At 37.7% G+C, this 16,820-nt stretch overlaps 1 protein-coding gene across 2 annotated transcripts in view; it reads left to right on the top strand.

Moving 5' to 3' along the window:
* LOC124160670 (WD repeat and FYVE domain-containing protein 3) overlaps positions 1 to 10,244 on the top strand; it is a 118,683-nt gene extending 108,439 nt beyond the window's left edge. For both annotated transcript variants that reach the window (XM_046536634.1, XM_046536635.1), the window contains exons 53-56: positions 577 to 1,302; positions 4,512 to 4,623; positions 5,568 to 5,765; positions 7,417 to 10,244. In XM_046536634.1, the coding sequence (XP_046392590.1) occupies positions 577 to 1,302; positions 4,512 to 4,623; positions 5,568 to 5,765; positions 7,417 to 7,534 (1,154 nt within the window). In that variant the 3' untranslated portion in view covers positions 7,535 to 10,244. The remainder of the gene's footprint in view (positions 1 to 576; positions 1,303 to 4,511; positions 4,624 to 5,567; positions 5,766 to 7,416) is intronic.
* The last annotated feature ends 6,576 nt before the right edge of the window (positions 10,245 to 16,820 follow it).

Genomic DNA, 16,820 nt, shown 5'->3' with positions numbered 1-16,820 from the left:
AAACAAGGAAAATTGAAACTTGTTTGCTATTTATATAATTTTTTTGGTATTTGTTTGGGTCAACATGGGTTGTGTCAATGAAGGGCTAGGCAAGAGTGGCAACTTTCTAATTTTATGTGTGTTTCAAATCCCCTAAAAATCTTTCCCTCAATGAATGTTGCCACTAAGGATCTGCTATTACTAAGTTATAAATATAGAGGTCATAAAGTGATTCCATCCTGTAGGGTTGCATCATAAAGTTGGATCCATTGTTGATGTTTCCATTTACTGCTGCTAAAGAAGTGCCACAGTGACAATGGCTGGAGTACCTTTGGGCAATTTCATGTAAAAATCTTACTGTGCAGAGAATGATTTTCCTCTGAAAAGTGAATGATTATGACTGGTGTGTGGTTTTCACAAGTGGAGATGCCGTTTTATTGTGCCTTACTTATAATATTGAGTATTTTATGGAAACCAGGATGAGTACTTATGAGACCAACTTTCTCTTTGTGTTGTATTCTCTCAGTTGTAGTAATGTGTTTTGTATTTGCTCTTCAGTGAGGTAAATTATTCTTTTTTTGATCACATTATTTCCAGGAATGCTGGTGAAGAGTGGTTCAGAAAGCAGTTTGTCGGAGGATGAAGAAGCTGTGGAGGCAGTGGAATCTGGGAACCTCATCAAACCTGATGCAGCAACTCCTGTGGAAGTAAGTGGTGATGCCAAGGAAGAAAGCAATGAAAATAAATCCAAGGATATTGGAGATGAAATTAGCCCAGCAGCTGATGCAGGACCACCATCTCCCAATGGCTCAACTGGCATTAGTGAAGTTAGAGAGGAAGACGATGTGCAGATGAAGCGTGCTGGCTCTCTAGACCAAGAGCCTCCTACTGTGGTGAGACGGCGAAAATCAAGTACTGTCAATCCAGCTTTCAGAAAGAGTGAGGGCTGTCGACTGTCAGAAAGAGTCGAGCTAGGGAGTGGCAATGGGATGTCTTTGGTGGAAACGGCAAGCTCCCATAGATCTCATGCTGAAAGTGAGAGTTCGGCTGATGGGTGCTCGGAGAGTGTCAAGCCAAGTGCAGGAGCGACAACTGCAGATTCCATCTTGGCCATGAGGACAAGTAAAAGTGACACTAGTCTCACAGACTCATTTGTTGTGATTGGGGACTCAGGGACCATTGATGGTGGTTTGGGAATTATAGACTCAGGGAGGAGGGATGTAACCCCTCCTAATTCTGCTGGCCTTCCTATATCTAATAATGGTGGAAGTTCAGCAGTCACTCAGCGAAGGAAGCGAAATCCTCAGAATATGTTACGAGAAGGTGAGTAGTACATTTTATGGATATATTTTATCCCTTTCCTCAAGTTTTTCTCGGATAATATAAAGTGTGCTCCATAGTAAGTTGCATAATTGTAGTTCTCTTTCAGTTTATTATAATGTAATTTATGTCCACAGCTATAGAAAATACATACATTTACAGTAAAACTTCGATTTTACGCACTTCGATTTTACATCAAGTCTCGTTTTTACGCAGCGGCACTCAAGTCCAGCCGGTAAGCATAGGGAATTGCAATGGTGAAACTTCGATTTTACATCTTTTCTTGATTTTACGCAGTTTTTCGATTTTGGGCAGCATAACCCCATCCCCTAAGAGGTCGCTAATCTTGATTTTACGCAGTTGTCTTTCGGCTTGTTTTGAAAATCCGACTGGAGCAATATGAAGTTAGGTTATTATTTCGTCTCAATGAGTTGCAAAAATGAATACAGGAACGGTTGAAATGACATCGCGCTGTTGAGCGTGAAACTAAAAACATCGCGAATCTAATTATTGCTTCCCCGTGAGCCCTCTCAGTACTATTTCAGGCTCCATTACGAACGGGAATGTCGCTCTTAGTTCAAATTCGCCTTAGAAGGATATCGAAACCTAAAACACACGGCAATCGCCGTGTATGCGTAACTACTTTTGATTAAGACATGATCGCTGGAGATATTAACATTATCACCTTTCGTTTATTATTCGACTTATTGATCGACGCTGTTTATATCCAGAATTATGAGCTACGGAATACCTATCCGTAACGCAAGGCTTTCTAGAATTTTGCCAACGCTATGTTTTCCGTCGCCCCAGCGAAATATAACGGCGAAATGAGTCGTTAAAAATACTCTCGTGCCAAAATTTTGGCTTCCAAGGTGATCCAAAAAGGATAGTCGTACTTCTAGTATGGACGTAAGTCGATGGTGATTCAACACGATGGTAAAAGCAGCATGCATTGTCTCATTCCCAGGCTAACCCCACATCTGCGGGACAAGTGGAGGCGAGGGAAAATTGCTTGCGCTGCGCGCTTATCAGAACCGACTCAACTTGTATCTCATTGTCAGAGGGATTAAATTAACCATGGTTGGAACTTGAATAGCTATTAGCTTAACTCCGCTAGGTGGGAAGCGTTTTAATGGAACGGGAGTTAATGCCCTCTGAGAATAACTCGTGTCGTCAATCGTCATGTAATCATTGAAGTCAAATTCAAAACGTGAGTGATAAGGCAGTCCCTTCAAACTCAGGAATGGCTTAGTACCATTAAATCGAAATACAAAAAGTGTCCGGTGTTGTTATCAGATATGGGAAAGCAAAATATTACGTGAAGCTGAGTCACACGGCTTGTGAGTCGAAGGTCCCGGCGCTGAATTCGCGGAAGAATGCCGACAGAGAAGCTATTCCCGGTAGAGTCAATCTACTAATGCTAAAATTTCATGGGGAAATGCTTTTTTAATGCGTATAAATTACAAAGAAGGAAAATTTTTCAGGACTATTAGTAATTTTTTATTCATCACAGGCGGCATGACGGCAGTTGGGCGGTCATTTAAATAGCTCACTTAAAAAAAGTGATCTTAGCACCGGAAAAATCTGAATATCCCGGGTCCTGTGTGCTCCGTATTATCTATGGTATGCTATTTGGAGGTAACCAACAACTGGGGTCATTAGCGCCATGAAGTAAGGGCTGGGGGGATAGGAACCCTATGTTGGCATTAGCCAGGTTGTAATGATAAGCTCAAAAGGGACCAGGACTTAACTTCCCATCTGATGGACAGAGTGGTGCACTGGAAGTGCCCTCCACATTAGACTCAAGTAGGGATAGGGCCAACTCTGATAAGTCTCTGCTACTGCCAGGACTTGAACCCAGGCCCACAGGGTGTAAAGCCTTTGTGATGTGTTAGCAAAATTTTGCTCCCTGTTAATGGGGTTAATTTGGATGACTATCCTCAGGTATCTCATTTCTTCAATCTCCAATCTTTGTTTGTCTGCAGGTGGTTAAACGGATATCCTGAAAACTGCTTTTAATGAGAATATTTTTGAAAATTAGCTTCTCTGCGACCATTTAGTATCACCATTCCAAAATTTCTCCTGGGTAACAGAAGTAATCTTAGTGCCCGAAATGCTGGCATTTCAACCATTTTGTTCAACCATGGGAAACACTGTTCAGGAATGCAACGTTGTTTCTCTTAAGGTAACACGTCATCTGTGGTGTTGCTTTTGAGTAAATAAGATTATTAGGCTTCATTTTCCGAGCAATAATGAGCAAGTGTTATCCTGAAAACTATACTCCTCCTCAATACCAACTCTTGATTTTACACACTTTGATTTTACACAGTGCCCATATTTCGGTCCCTCCAACTGCGTAAAATCAAAGTTTTACTGTATACAGATTTTGTCGGATGAGGTCCAGAAGGAGTGGGGATTTGTGTAGTAGTAATCATCATTGATTTCAGGGTTGAGCCTATCACCTCCTGAATACTAAATTAAACTTTTTATCACAAATTTTCCAACATTTTAATCAGCAAACACTTGAGCAAAGTACTGGCTAACATTGGTGCTAAAGTGCTTGATAGAACATATGTTAAAATTTACCTAGTTGCTGAAACCATCCAAACCTTTAAAAAATTATACCTAAAGAAAGATAATGTTCATGTGCACATGTGTCATGTAATACACATAACACATATAACACCCTTCAATCTCTTTACTGTTGTGCTAATGGTTTGTAAATCTGTTCAGTAACATGCTAGGGCATAACCTAACTCTTATATATCCTTCTGCTACTTTAAAAATATATACCTCACTATTGAAGATATCTTCAATAGTGAGGTATATATTTTTAAATAATATCTTATCTAAGCAGTGTAAAATAGACCATTAATTTGCAACAAAAATTCCAATAAAATCACAACAGCATAGCTGAGAATGCAGTAAAAATTTTCAATTGCAAATGAAAATGCCTTGCCTAAGCAATCGCATGGATATCCATTGATGCAGCAATTCAGTAATATGACACTTTGTACCACTGCCATTACTAGTGTCATGCATAATCTGGGAAGTGATCTTGACATCGGAAATACTGTAATTCTGAAATCCTTCTGTGTCATCGATCCTTACTGCAGTTAAATTTTATTCTTGATTAAATTTTTCAAATTTGTGTGCAAATAAGTTTTTCCATGATAAAAATAGTGTTAATACTCATGTTAATGTCTGTTTAGGCTTTAAGTGGCAGAGGCAGCTGGTTTTCCGCAGTAAACTCACCATGCACACAGCTTATGATCGGAAAGACAATGCTGAACCTGCTTCCATAACAGCTCTCTCTGTTTCAAAGTGAGTGTTTTATTTTTAAGCATTGGATCTTTGTTTTGTGGTTTATATATCAATTTTATGAACATTAATATTAAAATTTTGACAGTGGTTTTCAAGTCTTGAACAAACTATAGGCTTGCAAACTCTTCTCGAATTAATGGCTTCACAATTGGATTTAAAGTGTTGAAAGAATAATAAATTTCAGTGTGTGATCATATTTTCCCCTTGCAATCTATTTTACACGATTCACAATGAAATTGACTTAGCATGTTGATTGACTTGCTCCACTGATGGCAAAAGGTAGGCACAAGCCAGAAATTCACTTAGAGGAGGGGTTGAGTAGTGTGGGTTGCCTATACTGGTAATTTTATATCAAATTACAGTCATATAAAATTTGTTAATATCATTAAAAAAGTTAAAAGTATCATTTATATAATGCTGAAATTTAAAGTCATTGTTTTTAGTTACAGAAATTGCTGTAGTTATTATGGCTTGGTCCCTATGGGAATTTGATCTTGAAATCTGCCTGATTTTTTTAATAATAAACTTATGGTCTCTGGCATTATTCATTGGTGCTATCCAATTGTGAAAAAACCTTTGTGCAACGTTTGATAAAAAAAGTTTTCATATTGGAATTACAGATATTCTTAATGTACTCCCAGTTAGAAAATTCTGAAGAGATTCCTTAAAAAAATGTCTTCAAGTTCAACCCAAATTGTGGTTAAAATATGATTGTTGGGGTCTTAGTCAGATGATAGGTGCCTGGGCTAGTCCTGTTCTGAGAGAATGTATCACAGGCAGTCACCATTAGGGAAAGAATTTTTTTGGAGGGGGGAGGAAGGAGGCTTAAGCTCTCATGGCTACATGCCTGACAGAAGGTCAAGTCCACTGGTACAGAAATGCTCCAAAGTCAATCTGTTTCCAAAAAAAATCCTCTATAACTCTCAAATGAAATTTTTTTAAAGGGACCATCGCACTGTATATGTTGGTGATACCAGAGGCAGGGTATTTTCTTGGAGTGTCTCTGAGCAGCCCGGGCGTGCAATAACAGACCACTGGCTCAAAGATGAAGGAGCAGAGGCATGTGCTGCTTGCAATGTACGGTTCTCATTGTATGAGCGTCGTCATCATTGTCGGAATTGTGGTCAGGTATTTTGTTCCAAGTAAGTAGTACCTATCATGTTTTGTTATTTTTGTGTTTAATATAATTATTTTAGGTTTTAATTTTTTAAACCCATTTCTACTCCTATTTTGATGGCGTATGCACTCTAAGGGGTATTTTTTATGAAGAAACTTGTTCCATTGAACAGCGAACATAGTTCTTTTGGGGAAAAAATTTCATCCATTTTGTTCTGTCTGGTACATGTAAACCATAAATTGACTTTTTGAGGGCATGGGTGGGAAAGGTTGAGCTACCTAGATACAGCAAGTCCTCATGGCACAAGGGGATGGGCAGATTGTGCCTCCTTCTACTGGCTGTGAGCGGACCAAAATTCATTATGCACTTGTTTGTCATTGATAATCAAACTGATTTGCATTAATGAGAATATTTTTATTGCATGACAATGGCAGCAATTTTATTTTAAATTTATGCATTTCCATTGCCTCAGGTGGCCCTGCTGTAAATATAGACTGTTTTGTACTTTGCGGAAGCTTTTAATGATTTGTGAGAGGAAACAAGTTATCTTATGATAATCCCTTTTTAGTATCTTGAGGACTTCAAAAATTGATTTAACCAACTAAAGATCCGATGAAACATCATCTTTTTTTGTCTATGAGTGATATTTTGAGATATGAAGTCCCAAGAGTAGATTGGTGAGAGATCCAAGTTTTTTTTATGAAAAGAGACCTGATGTCAATATATTCCCTAAAATTCTCTAAAAAAGCCACTTAAATTTATCTTTTCAAACAATATTGAAGAAGGGGTGTTGTTAAAACCACAAAATTCTAAATTTTACAAGAAGTGTTTTTTTTGGATTTGAAAAGGATTTTTTCTGCTCTCTAGTTATGACATAATAGATGTCTGAGCTAGTGAGTTGAGGAAATTTGAAAAATATAATTGCCATCCTTCACTTTCCTGTTAATATCTTCAGAATATTTATAATTTTCTATGCCATTGATTCACCCTGGATTGGTTGCGAAATGGGAAACTCTTATATGAGCGCTGCAATTAATTGCAGTTGTTATGTTGTAGTAGGAAAGTTGAAGCAATGGCTATTTTTTATCTTGCATTCATACATTGGTATTTTCTTGCAAAAATTACCACATGACATGAAGGAAGTTCCTCAGCTCATCAGAATCTATGCCTACTTAAAATGCTCAATTTTAAATGGCCATATTAATCTGTTTATCTGGTAGTCTCTGGACAGAGGCATCTACTATCAATGGTGAGATGCTTAAAATGCCATTGCGTTGTAAGTTCCAAACTGAGTTTTGTGTCCTGCTGTAATGTATGCTTTGATAAATCTTTCTAGGATTTGGTGATTTGGTTGGTAGATATTGTAAACAAGCTGCCATGTTGTTTATTTAAATGAATTAAAATTAACAATAGTAGTGAGGAAGCAATAATGGGAAGCAATAATGGTAGTGAGGGAGGCAAAAAGAAAAAGGGGGAGTCGGATTGTGATAGTTATGGCGGACGGGTGTTTCCTTGCTCCCGAGTTTGTATTATTTAAAGTGCAATAAAATATTTTTAAGTGAAGTGAAACTAAGAGAAATTAATAAAAACATTACAATATGATAATTAAAGGATGCTGTAGGTATGCTGTAAATGAGAATACGCTTTCATGAATCTGAATGTTGTTGTTTTTTCAGGTGCAGTCGTTTTGAGTCTGAAATCTTTCGGCTACGAATCCTTAAACCAGTACGTGTTTGTCAACGATGCTATGCAACACTTAGAGGATCTCATGGTGCAAGTGATCACACCACATAGTTGATTCCAATTACTGCCCAAAGCTGTAGATTTTCTTATTTTGTTACTGGAAATTTGGTTGTTAAAATAATTGGAAGCATCTCTCCTCTTGCTTAATATTTTAATATGACTGAGTCAGAGATTTTGCAAAGTTAGAGGTGATGGCCACTGGTTTTCAACAACTTTGAACTGAAATGGCAGTAATCTGCTAATCATTCTTAAATCTTTGTTCACTAAGATCTGCATTTAAGGTATACATATTTAGTACTATTTTTTAACCAGGCCATTGACTTCTGATAGTCACTTGGTCCTCAAATCAAGCTTTAAATTATCTAATTTTGAAATTGGAAAATTCTCTGTTGAGTATTATTTATTTGACTTTAGCTAATATCATTTTATAAGTATATATTACAGACTCAATTTTGATCAACAAGGGCATTAAAATGCTTTCATATCCATAGTATTAATATTTGGAAAATATTGCTATTGAAATGCAAAAAGTCAATGGAGCTCCAAATAAATGATTTGGATCTATGTAAGTTTGTGATTTAGGAGAATATAGTGTAGCCAGAAAGAGTTGACTGTCAATTAAGATTTTACTGTAATTTATTTCTATTATTCTATTTGGAGTACTTTATATTATTATTTACTGTTATAATCATAGAGAGGATATTGAATTGGTGATATTATCATTGTGTTATTTATATTTTGAGATTGTTATTGTTGACTTTGTGTTGCATTTTTCCCTTGGCTGTCTGCTTGAGAGAATGGATGCATGTATATATATATACAATAAGAAACCCATGTAAAATTGTTGGAATGATAGTTGAAATCACAATAGAATGAATGCCGTCATAACATTGTAGTTACTTTGTTATCGTGAAATTATTTTCTATTAAATTCTTTTTATAGCTACTGTTCTGAGTGAGCCACAGACTGAATTAGGTACTTTGGTCTACCATTGTGTATTTTTTGAGGAACATAATGCCCTCTCAACCATTAAACCAGGATACAAAAATGAATATGAAGTTGGTCAATACCCTAGTTATTGAATGAATTTGAGTAAGTGCCTCTACTAAAAAAAATGTTTGTGAATGTGCTGGGTTAGGATTTTAAGACATTTTTGTGCTGTTATAGAACTATGGAAATGATGTATTTTAATTAGTGAAGGCATTCAAGAATTTTATTTAGACCTAGGTTGGTGATTGTAGTAGAATGTCATGTACCTGAGTGCAGCAACAATATATGGGGTTAAATTTTGGCTCGGTAATATGAAGAAGGAAATAAGAGATTTGGCAGGCTGCTTCTGAAGAAAAGTTTTGTGTGTAGCATTCAAGATAGGCATTTGTCTATAAAATCGTTTTAATTAATAGTGAGGGTGTAAATCTTTGAAGACTCATGATTCTGTTCTCTCATGTTTGTATCATCTGTTATCTCTTTCCAGGACCTATTGTAATCATTTAAATTAGTAGTGAGGGTGTAAATCTTTGATGACTCATGGTTCTGTTCTGTCATGTTTAATGTACTTGTTATCTCTTACCAGGACCTGTTGTAGTTGATCTCTCTCCTTTGTTATTTCTTATTTTAATCAAGATTCGTGTATGTATTTTTTTTGTTTTGAACTTGTTAGCCATGATTGACTGAAAAAATAATTTTTTAGCATTAAATTTAAAAATGCCATCGATTATTTGTGATAGTAGTCTGTGAAGTTAATTTTGGTTATGTAAAGTCTTTTAACTTACAGATTAATGTTAATTAGAATATTTACAAGGCGTGGGAGTTGCAGTTCATTGTTATTGTGACCTGGGCATGCATTTTTTTAGATCAATGAAGTTGATTTCCTTGTGCCATCAAGTTTTTAAAAGAATTATTTGAAACATTAGTTTATGAAAAATGATACCAAAGCTTTTTAAGTAGTGAATAAGACTGTATGACAATATTTAAAAAGAATAATTTTTGATGTCTCAAAGTAAATGTTTATCTTATTCAGTTATTTTTTTCTCATAATTATATAGTGAAATGCAATGTGTCTTGAAAGAGCTCTCATCTGTGAAAGTTATGTACCTACTTGATATTGTAATTCCTAATTTGTATCAAGCAGTGGACCATATCAGGCACCATTTTTCCTTTAAATGAAATGCTCATGAGGAAAAGTTATTAAATTCTTTTAACAACAGTAGCATATTTGCTCTGGCAAATGCTTTTTGCTTAACTAGTGCCTGAGTATTAGTGAGGTGTACATTCCATTTAAAAAATTGTTTCATGCACTGCTCTCTAGTTGAAGTGCAGTGTTAGCTTTACAAGTTGGTGTCCCTCATTAACCATGTTGGTATTTGATCTTCAGCTCAATAGTGATTGTAAGTCTGTTATATGAGACTTACAGACATTTATAAATTAATAAGAAATATGCTAGCAGCACCCAATGCTATAGTTCTTTTACTGCTATCCAGTCCTCAGGCATTGCACTGTTTCATATAAGTATTCAATCCAGAGTGATCCGCGTTGGATATACCTACTGTTTTTTTATTTTGATACTCTGATTTGCATGACGTGCTAATGTCATAAAAAAACTGATAACATGCTGTTAATGAGAGTGCATTGTTTTTCAAAATCGTTTCCATGCACGTGTTCTCATATTTTAAACAAATTTGCGTTTTTATAACTAGAATGAATTGGATCAATGATGTTGTTCACTAAGCAAGTGACTAATAAAGATTCAAGTGAAGTATAATTTTAATCCTTTTTTAAATGTGATTCATCCTTTACCTCAGGGCCTTAGTGCTTTACCTCATGTTACTACACTTTTGTAGATGAAAAACATGTGTATTTTGATGACAGCAGCCATTCCATAGGTTCTGGGTGTAACTAGGAGTGCTTTCTGAATTTCTGCGTCAAATACTTTCACTGAAGTACAGTGCAGCACTTGTACTTTTAGAGGGTCATAAAAGTTGGTAATTTCCTCAATGCCACCACTTAAAGAAGTAACTAACACTGTTTTATCATAAGATATTGATCATAGCTTAGCTTAGCAGATGCCTGGATTACACAGTAATTTTTTCAAACCAATAACATGGGATAGCCCCATCAATCATTATAAAGTGACTAATTAAGATGGATTCTATAGGGGATGACTATGGCATTATGGATACCTCTCCCACCATTCTGCACATAGCACCTTCTTTCTGCTATTTATGAATACAGCTGGAAGGAATTGGCAAATTAACCCTTTCAAGACAGAGGAGTTCTCTCCGTAGCATGACTGCTGTACTGAGCCCCGAGAGATTCTTCCGTCCCCTCCGTAAGGAAAATTTTTGCAGGACATTCATTAAGAAGGGTGTTTCGGATAATCATACACTCTCAGCACCAATCTTTCTCAACCCTTCCTAGTGGGGACTCCACATTATCTTGGAGTCCGAGGGTAGTTGGGCTCCCTCCTTTCGGGGTTTAGAACTCAACCAGCGGCATTGGATCGTGATCAATCATGCTTTGTTTATATGAATTAGCTGTATGTTGCTTGAACGTAAATTGCAGACTTCGAATTGAATTCCTCGTTTTATTCTGAGAATTGTCAAATTTTGAACGAAGCTCTACCATCAATATTAACACATTTAATGCAGCAACAATTTCCATGTTGATGTTTGTTCTGAAATCGAGATGTAAGTTAATATTTATCGTTGAATTTTGTTTTAAAATTGTAAATGCTGCTCAAAAGACAAATGATTCAATTGTTAGTATATATTTTTTGAGGAAGGAACAAACATTAATTTTGCAAAATGATTGAATAAGCGATAGGGTAGTTTCCCTCATCAAAGAAAACAAAAGGCATCGATTGCAATTCATTACTCAACATTAGTGTATTCATAATGTAAAAATTATTTGGTTTGAAATCCCAGTTTAGATGAATGCTAATGGTCAAGTTTAACCTCATTTGCGATTGGCGCCCATGCAATGCCACTCCACGTGATGCCACAGGGACCTAGATTCTATACGAGTAGTCAGGAGTTTTACATCGTCTGAGATTACCAATGCATGCATTAGGCACAGGGGAACATCTCTTAATAATCACCTCTTTAAATTGCCTAAGGTCGGAAAGTTTACTTCGTTTCATAGGGTATTAATAACCATCATTTAAGCCAAGCACTACCTGCTAGCAGCCTGCATCGTAGTAGCACTCATAGCCTCACATAGTGGCAGCTGGAACCAGATGACGCCATAGGCTTTTCCCAGCATTCATACATAGCTGTCGCATTTTCGCGCACTTGAAAATTTTCACTTTTCATTTAATCGCGAAAAATAGATATCATCATTTAAAATTCTAAAAGGGTGAAATACATATTCCAGGAGGAATAATCTTTCGATTTAGGCAATTAAAAAAAATAGGAAACCACCTTATTGTATGACCGCGGTCCCTTACTGCTAAGGGGGTACATATTATAAGAAGAGGGGTCCGGGTACCTGCTCCAGGATAAGCCTAAGCCCCACAGTGTTCAGTCCCGAAACGAAGGCATCGCACACCGGCATTCGTCATGAAAGGGGAAGAGCTAGGAAACATATATTCAGCATTCGTTCACATGAGTAGAAAAATCTCAGACGAAAATTTCACTAGAGACAACCTCGATGGGGGAGAAAAAGTGACAGGGTGACTTATTCATTGCGTTAGAATTACAGCAGCCTCCCGATTATCCGGCTGCGGTTTATCCGTGCACGTGTTCACTTTTCTGCAAAGTTTTCCGCGATGTTAATAAAAATAAAATTGGACACAAAAGCACCAGGATATTTGGATTTTAATGCAAGGCTACATCTGGCTTATTATTTCCAATAGAATTCCCTCCATAAAATGGAATTATTTTATTTATTTGGTGACAAGGAATGTTTCAAGGTTACTTGGACGTCTGCTCTAGTACTGTGGTATGGAAAACTTGATTGTTTCTGGCTTTACTTTGTGAAAATCCATTCTTAATAATAAAACGTTATTGTACTTTTCGACACGATTTAATTAATACGACCGGTTTCGTCGCAGAGGCGACATCATCAGGTACAGAAACCGTTATAATAACAGTTATTTTGTTCTTGTTTATCTGGTTGCTATTACGTTGGTAGGGGAGGGTTGCGTTGGGGTTGGAGCGTCACTCAAAAAAATTTTTGTAAACTATTCCCCGCTCTTGGAGATTCCCCTGAAGCTGAGAGACGCTCCAACCCCAACACAACCCTCCCCTACCAACGTAATAGCAACCAGATAAACAAGAAAAAAATATTTCCTGGATATAGACAGTATTATTATAACGGTTTCTGTACCTGATGGTGTCGCCCCTGCGACGAAACCGGTCGTATTAATTAAATCGTGTGGAAAAGTACAATAACGTTTTATTATTTACCGTGGTATGGTATTTGGAGGAGGCGACCGACAGCTGAGGTCATTTGCGCCATGAGGGAAGGGTAGGTAAGGAAGGGTGGAGAGAAACCCGGCATCGGCATTAGCCTGCTCTTAACGAAAGTGCCAAGGGGACCACGGCTTAATGCCCCATCTGACGGACGGAGTGTTGCTATTGAAATTTCCTCCACACAACATTCAATCAGGGATCCGGCAATCTCTGAAAAGTCTCTGCCACCGCCGGGATTTGAACCCGAGCACTCAGGGTGAGAAGCCAACACTCTAGCCACCACACCAACCCGATCCCCCCTGCTCTAGTAGTTTTTCAGACGACATCCAGCGGTAGGGAAAACAAAATTTATATTAATTTTAGAAGATTCCTCAATGGAGCAAACCAATCATAAATTACGTAAAATTTTATCTACGATCTTTTAATGTACATTTCATTCCGGAAATGCACAATTATTGCTGTGGCCTCGCATACGGTTAAATACGACCCAAAGGAACCGGAGATTTTGTCACACTCGGGCATGTTTACGCCGTGACTTGTCAAGGTCAAACTGAAGAGGAAGGGAATAGTAGAAGTGCAGGCAGCGAGGGGAGTGGAAGTAGAAGTGGAAGTAGATTGGTCTCTGCAGACAATGTGCGCAAGTAACAATAGATTATTGGATTTGCTTAAATAATGAAATTAATTAGAAGTTAAAGTGAATGTTTGGATTATTCGTATTTTCCGATTATTCGTGCTGCCTATCCCCTCCATTAGCCCGCATGAACGGGAGCTTTCTGTATTTTTCATGACTTTCAACTAGTACTAGTAGACTTCCAACCGTGGTTTTGGCAAGTTATTTACATATTTATACGAATATACGAATAATCCAAACATTCACTTTAACTTCTAATTAATTACCATTAAAAAATCGCCAAAACTTGGGTCGGTTGAATTGAAAGCCGTAGAAATTTACAAAAGGATTTCATTTTGTGCTTTAATGAATAGCTTCTTTGAATTTAATAGCTTTTGGGAGTTTCCAAATTGATTGAAGAAACTTGAACTGTCTAAAAAAAAAAAAAAAAATCGTTTGTAAAAATGCAACTCTTGAGAAATGAGTCTAAAAATGTTTCTGTATTTCGATGAGGAACTTGTTGATGTGATTGTCCTTGTCGAAGCAAGAGGAAGCATAACTTCATGAAGTGTTTACTCCGCAGATGTCAATGGATATTGTCTATGCTTGATGCATCATGATGTTTTTGGATGATGTTTATTATATTCCACACTTTATTTCAAATGGTACGACCCGGCTATCATCAGACGTACAATTCAGTGGGCTTGCACTTAAATAGGCATCCATGGGTGGTGGGGAATACGAAAAAAGAGGGGTGGGGAGGAACATTTATGACGGGTAAGGCTGTTTTTGAAGGAAGTGGGGGGGAAGGCCTTGTGATGGGTAGCGGTAGAGGGAAAATATTTACTGCTCTACAAGCAGATTCACGATGTTCACACGACGGAGGTCTGAGAGCAACTGAATTTCCAAAGTGCTGAGCCATGGCTGCTGTCTGCTGATTGTCAAGAAATTTTCCCTCCTCACTCCCACTTGCTTTAGCCGCACCAGCTCACCCGCAAAGATAAAATGAACAGAGTATAATTTTTGTGGCTTTTGCAAGATTCTTAAGATTAACAATGGTGCACATTTTACAGAGAATTCCCAAACCACTGTCACTCAAACAAAACAGCAATCCCTTACGAAGCTCATGAAATCTCAACTTTCCACTGTCAACAGTTGGAGGTTATTTATTCGTTTCATTCAGGTGATATCAATGCTTATCCTCCAGCATTGTGATTATTACTGGTATTTCTGTTTGAAGAGACCCATCAGCAAAAATTCACCTGTGGAGGATTGGATATCCTTAAAGGACTGAGTAATGTCACAATCATCATAATTGTTATTGACAGAGCAGAAAGAGGTGTGCAGTCATTAACGAAAATTCTTCAGGAAACAATTTGACCAGTCATGAAGAGCATCATCAATTGCTCCTCTGGGCAGTTGCTATTGGTAGGACAGTTAATAAACTTTGATATTGTTTATGAAGTGAATTATCAGAGGAAATTTTTGCACCCGTAAAATAGGCAATAACTTTTTAATTTTTATGTTTTGAGGTACCAACTTCATTTTATTTTTCCCTCCTTTAATAGACCACTCTGCACACATCATATGCCATGAAATTCTTCATATTTTGGATATTTCGACTCCTGAAAGCACAGAAGTGCTCTCATTTTGTGATAACTATTATCTGTTCGTTTTATCTCTGCGGGTCAGCTTTCGTCAGATCCCGGACACTATCGGAGGGCCTCGCTGAAGGGGGAGGGGCCTCGCTGAAGGGGAAGGGGTAGTACCGAGAGAGAGAGAGAGCAGGAGCGGCCTTAACGTTGCCAAATGTACACAGGCGCCCTAGTGTCCCTCTGAAAAGGTGTGACTCATACGTGGCCACAGATATTTTGGGCCCGGCGGCGAAACATTGCATACAATGTATAGCTACTTATTTAGAGGGGATTGAGGATAATCCCATCTCAGAAGCCAGGATATTGTCCGCTAAATGCGAGACCGCTGGTGAAAGGCTTACATAAGCGTAACATTCTGATTGCAAGGGAATTCGTGAGGATGAGGATGCAAAAATAATGGAGAAAAGTAGCACGACGGGTATTTTATTACATAATTTATTTTGTACTTATTGCTGGAGTGGTGTGGCTAATAAATCAACCTCCTCGTCATTCCTCCCGTCAGTGTCTTAATTTTCGGAGTCACTTTCGGAGCCTTCAATAAACACGCTTGGATGTTAATCTTTTAAATCAGAGGTATACAAAACTATATAGGTTGTAATACCCAAAAGTAAATACGGAGTTGAGGAAAAGGGTTAGGGTTTGCTAATAAAGGGATCGGAAAAGTGCTGAGAGGGAATAGGTGGAGGGAGGGAGTCGGTGCTGATGGGAATGCAAAAGGTGAATAAAAATTTTCTGGAAAGGCGATGGAAAAGGATTGAAGTGGAAGAATAAGGAACAGTAAGTTATAAGTTGGATTTAAATGGAAGAATCGAAGAGCACCAAGAGAACGCGCGAGATTTGGCAACACAGCTAGCAGATTCACAATGTTGACGCGACGGAGGTCTGAGAGCGACTGAAATTCCGAAGTGCTAGGCCACGCCTACTGTCTGCTGATTGGAAGAGGGAAAGTCACGTGTAGATAAACTTTCCCTTCTCTCACCCCAACTCGGTTAAGCCACACCAGCTCACCCGCAAAGATAAAGTGAACAGACCTTAGATTAAACATTCAACCATCGTGCAGGACCATTTTCCATGGTCTGATCATTTCAACTCAAATCTTCTCTTTTGCTGGAGCTATGAATAAGACCTTAGCCACCAAAAAATTTTGACTTTATTTTTTGGGATGCTCTAACCTGAGAAAGCCATATCACCAGCCTAGCCATAGGCTTTTGGCATGATTGTCTTTGCCATCAAGCTAAACTGCACATGAAGTCAGTGGTACCGTGAAATGGAATTGCATTGTCCAGAGATGGCAAATTGTTTGAGGGAAGAACTCTTGCCTGTGGTTCATATGTTATAACACAATTTTTCCAAAATATGATACTCGATGCAGCGGAAGTGACTCAATTTTGGGGAGAGAACTACTGTTTGCACAGATATAATGCTAAAAATTAAAATTATAAAGCAGACCCCCATAATTGTATCAAGTCATCTTGACTATCCATTGAAGAAAAGCCTGAGGTATAGTTCTAAAATGAAATCAATGGCCAGCAATTCCAACATGAGATAGAGAAGAGTAAAAAATTGATGTATTGAAGGATTTGGATAAATGAGAAATTCTGAAGTTTGAGAGCTATAAAAATTATACAGGTAACGGAGGAACAGAGTACATATATGTATGC

Source organism: Ischnura elegans, chromosome 6, assembly GCF_921293095.1.
Source record: "Ischnura elegans chromosome 6, ioIscEleg1.1, whole genome shotgun sequence".
Lineage (NCBI taxonomy): Eukaryota > Metazoa > Arthropoda > Insecta > Odonata > Coenagrionidae > Ischnura > Ischnura elegans.
The sequence above is the reverse complement of the archived record's forward strand: the minus strand, read 5'-3'. Positions and strand labels throughout refer to the sequence as shown.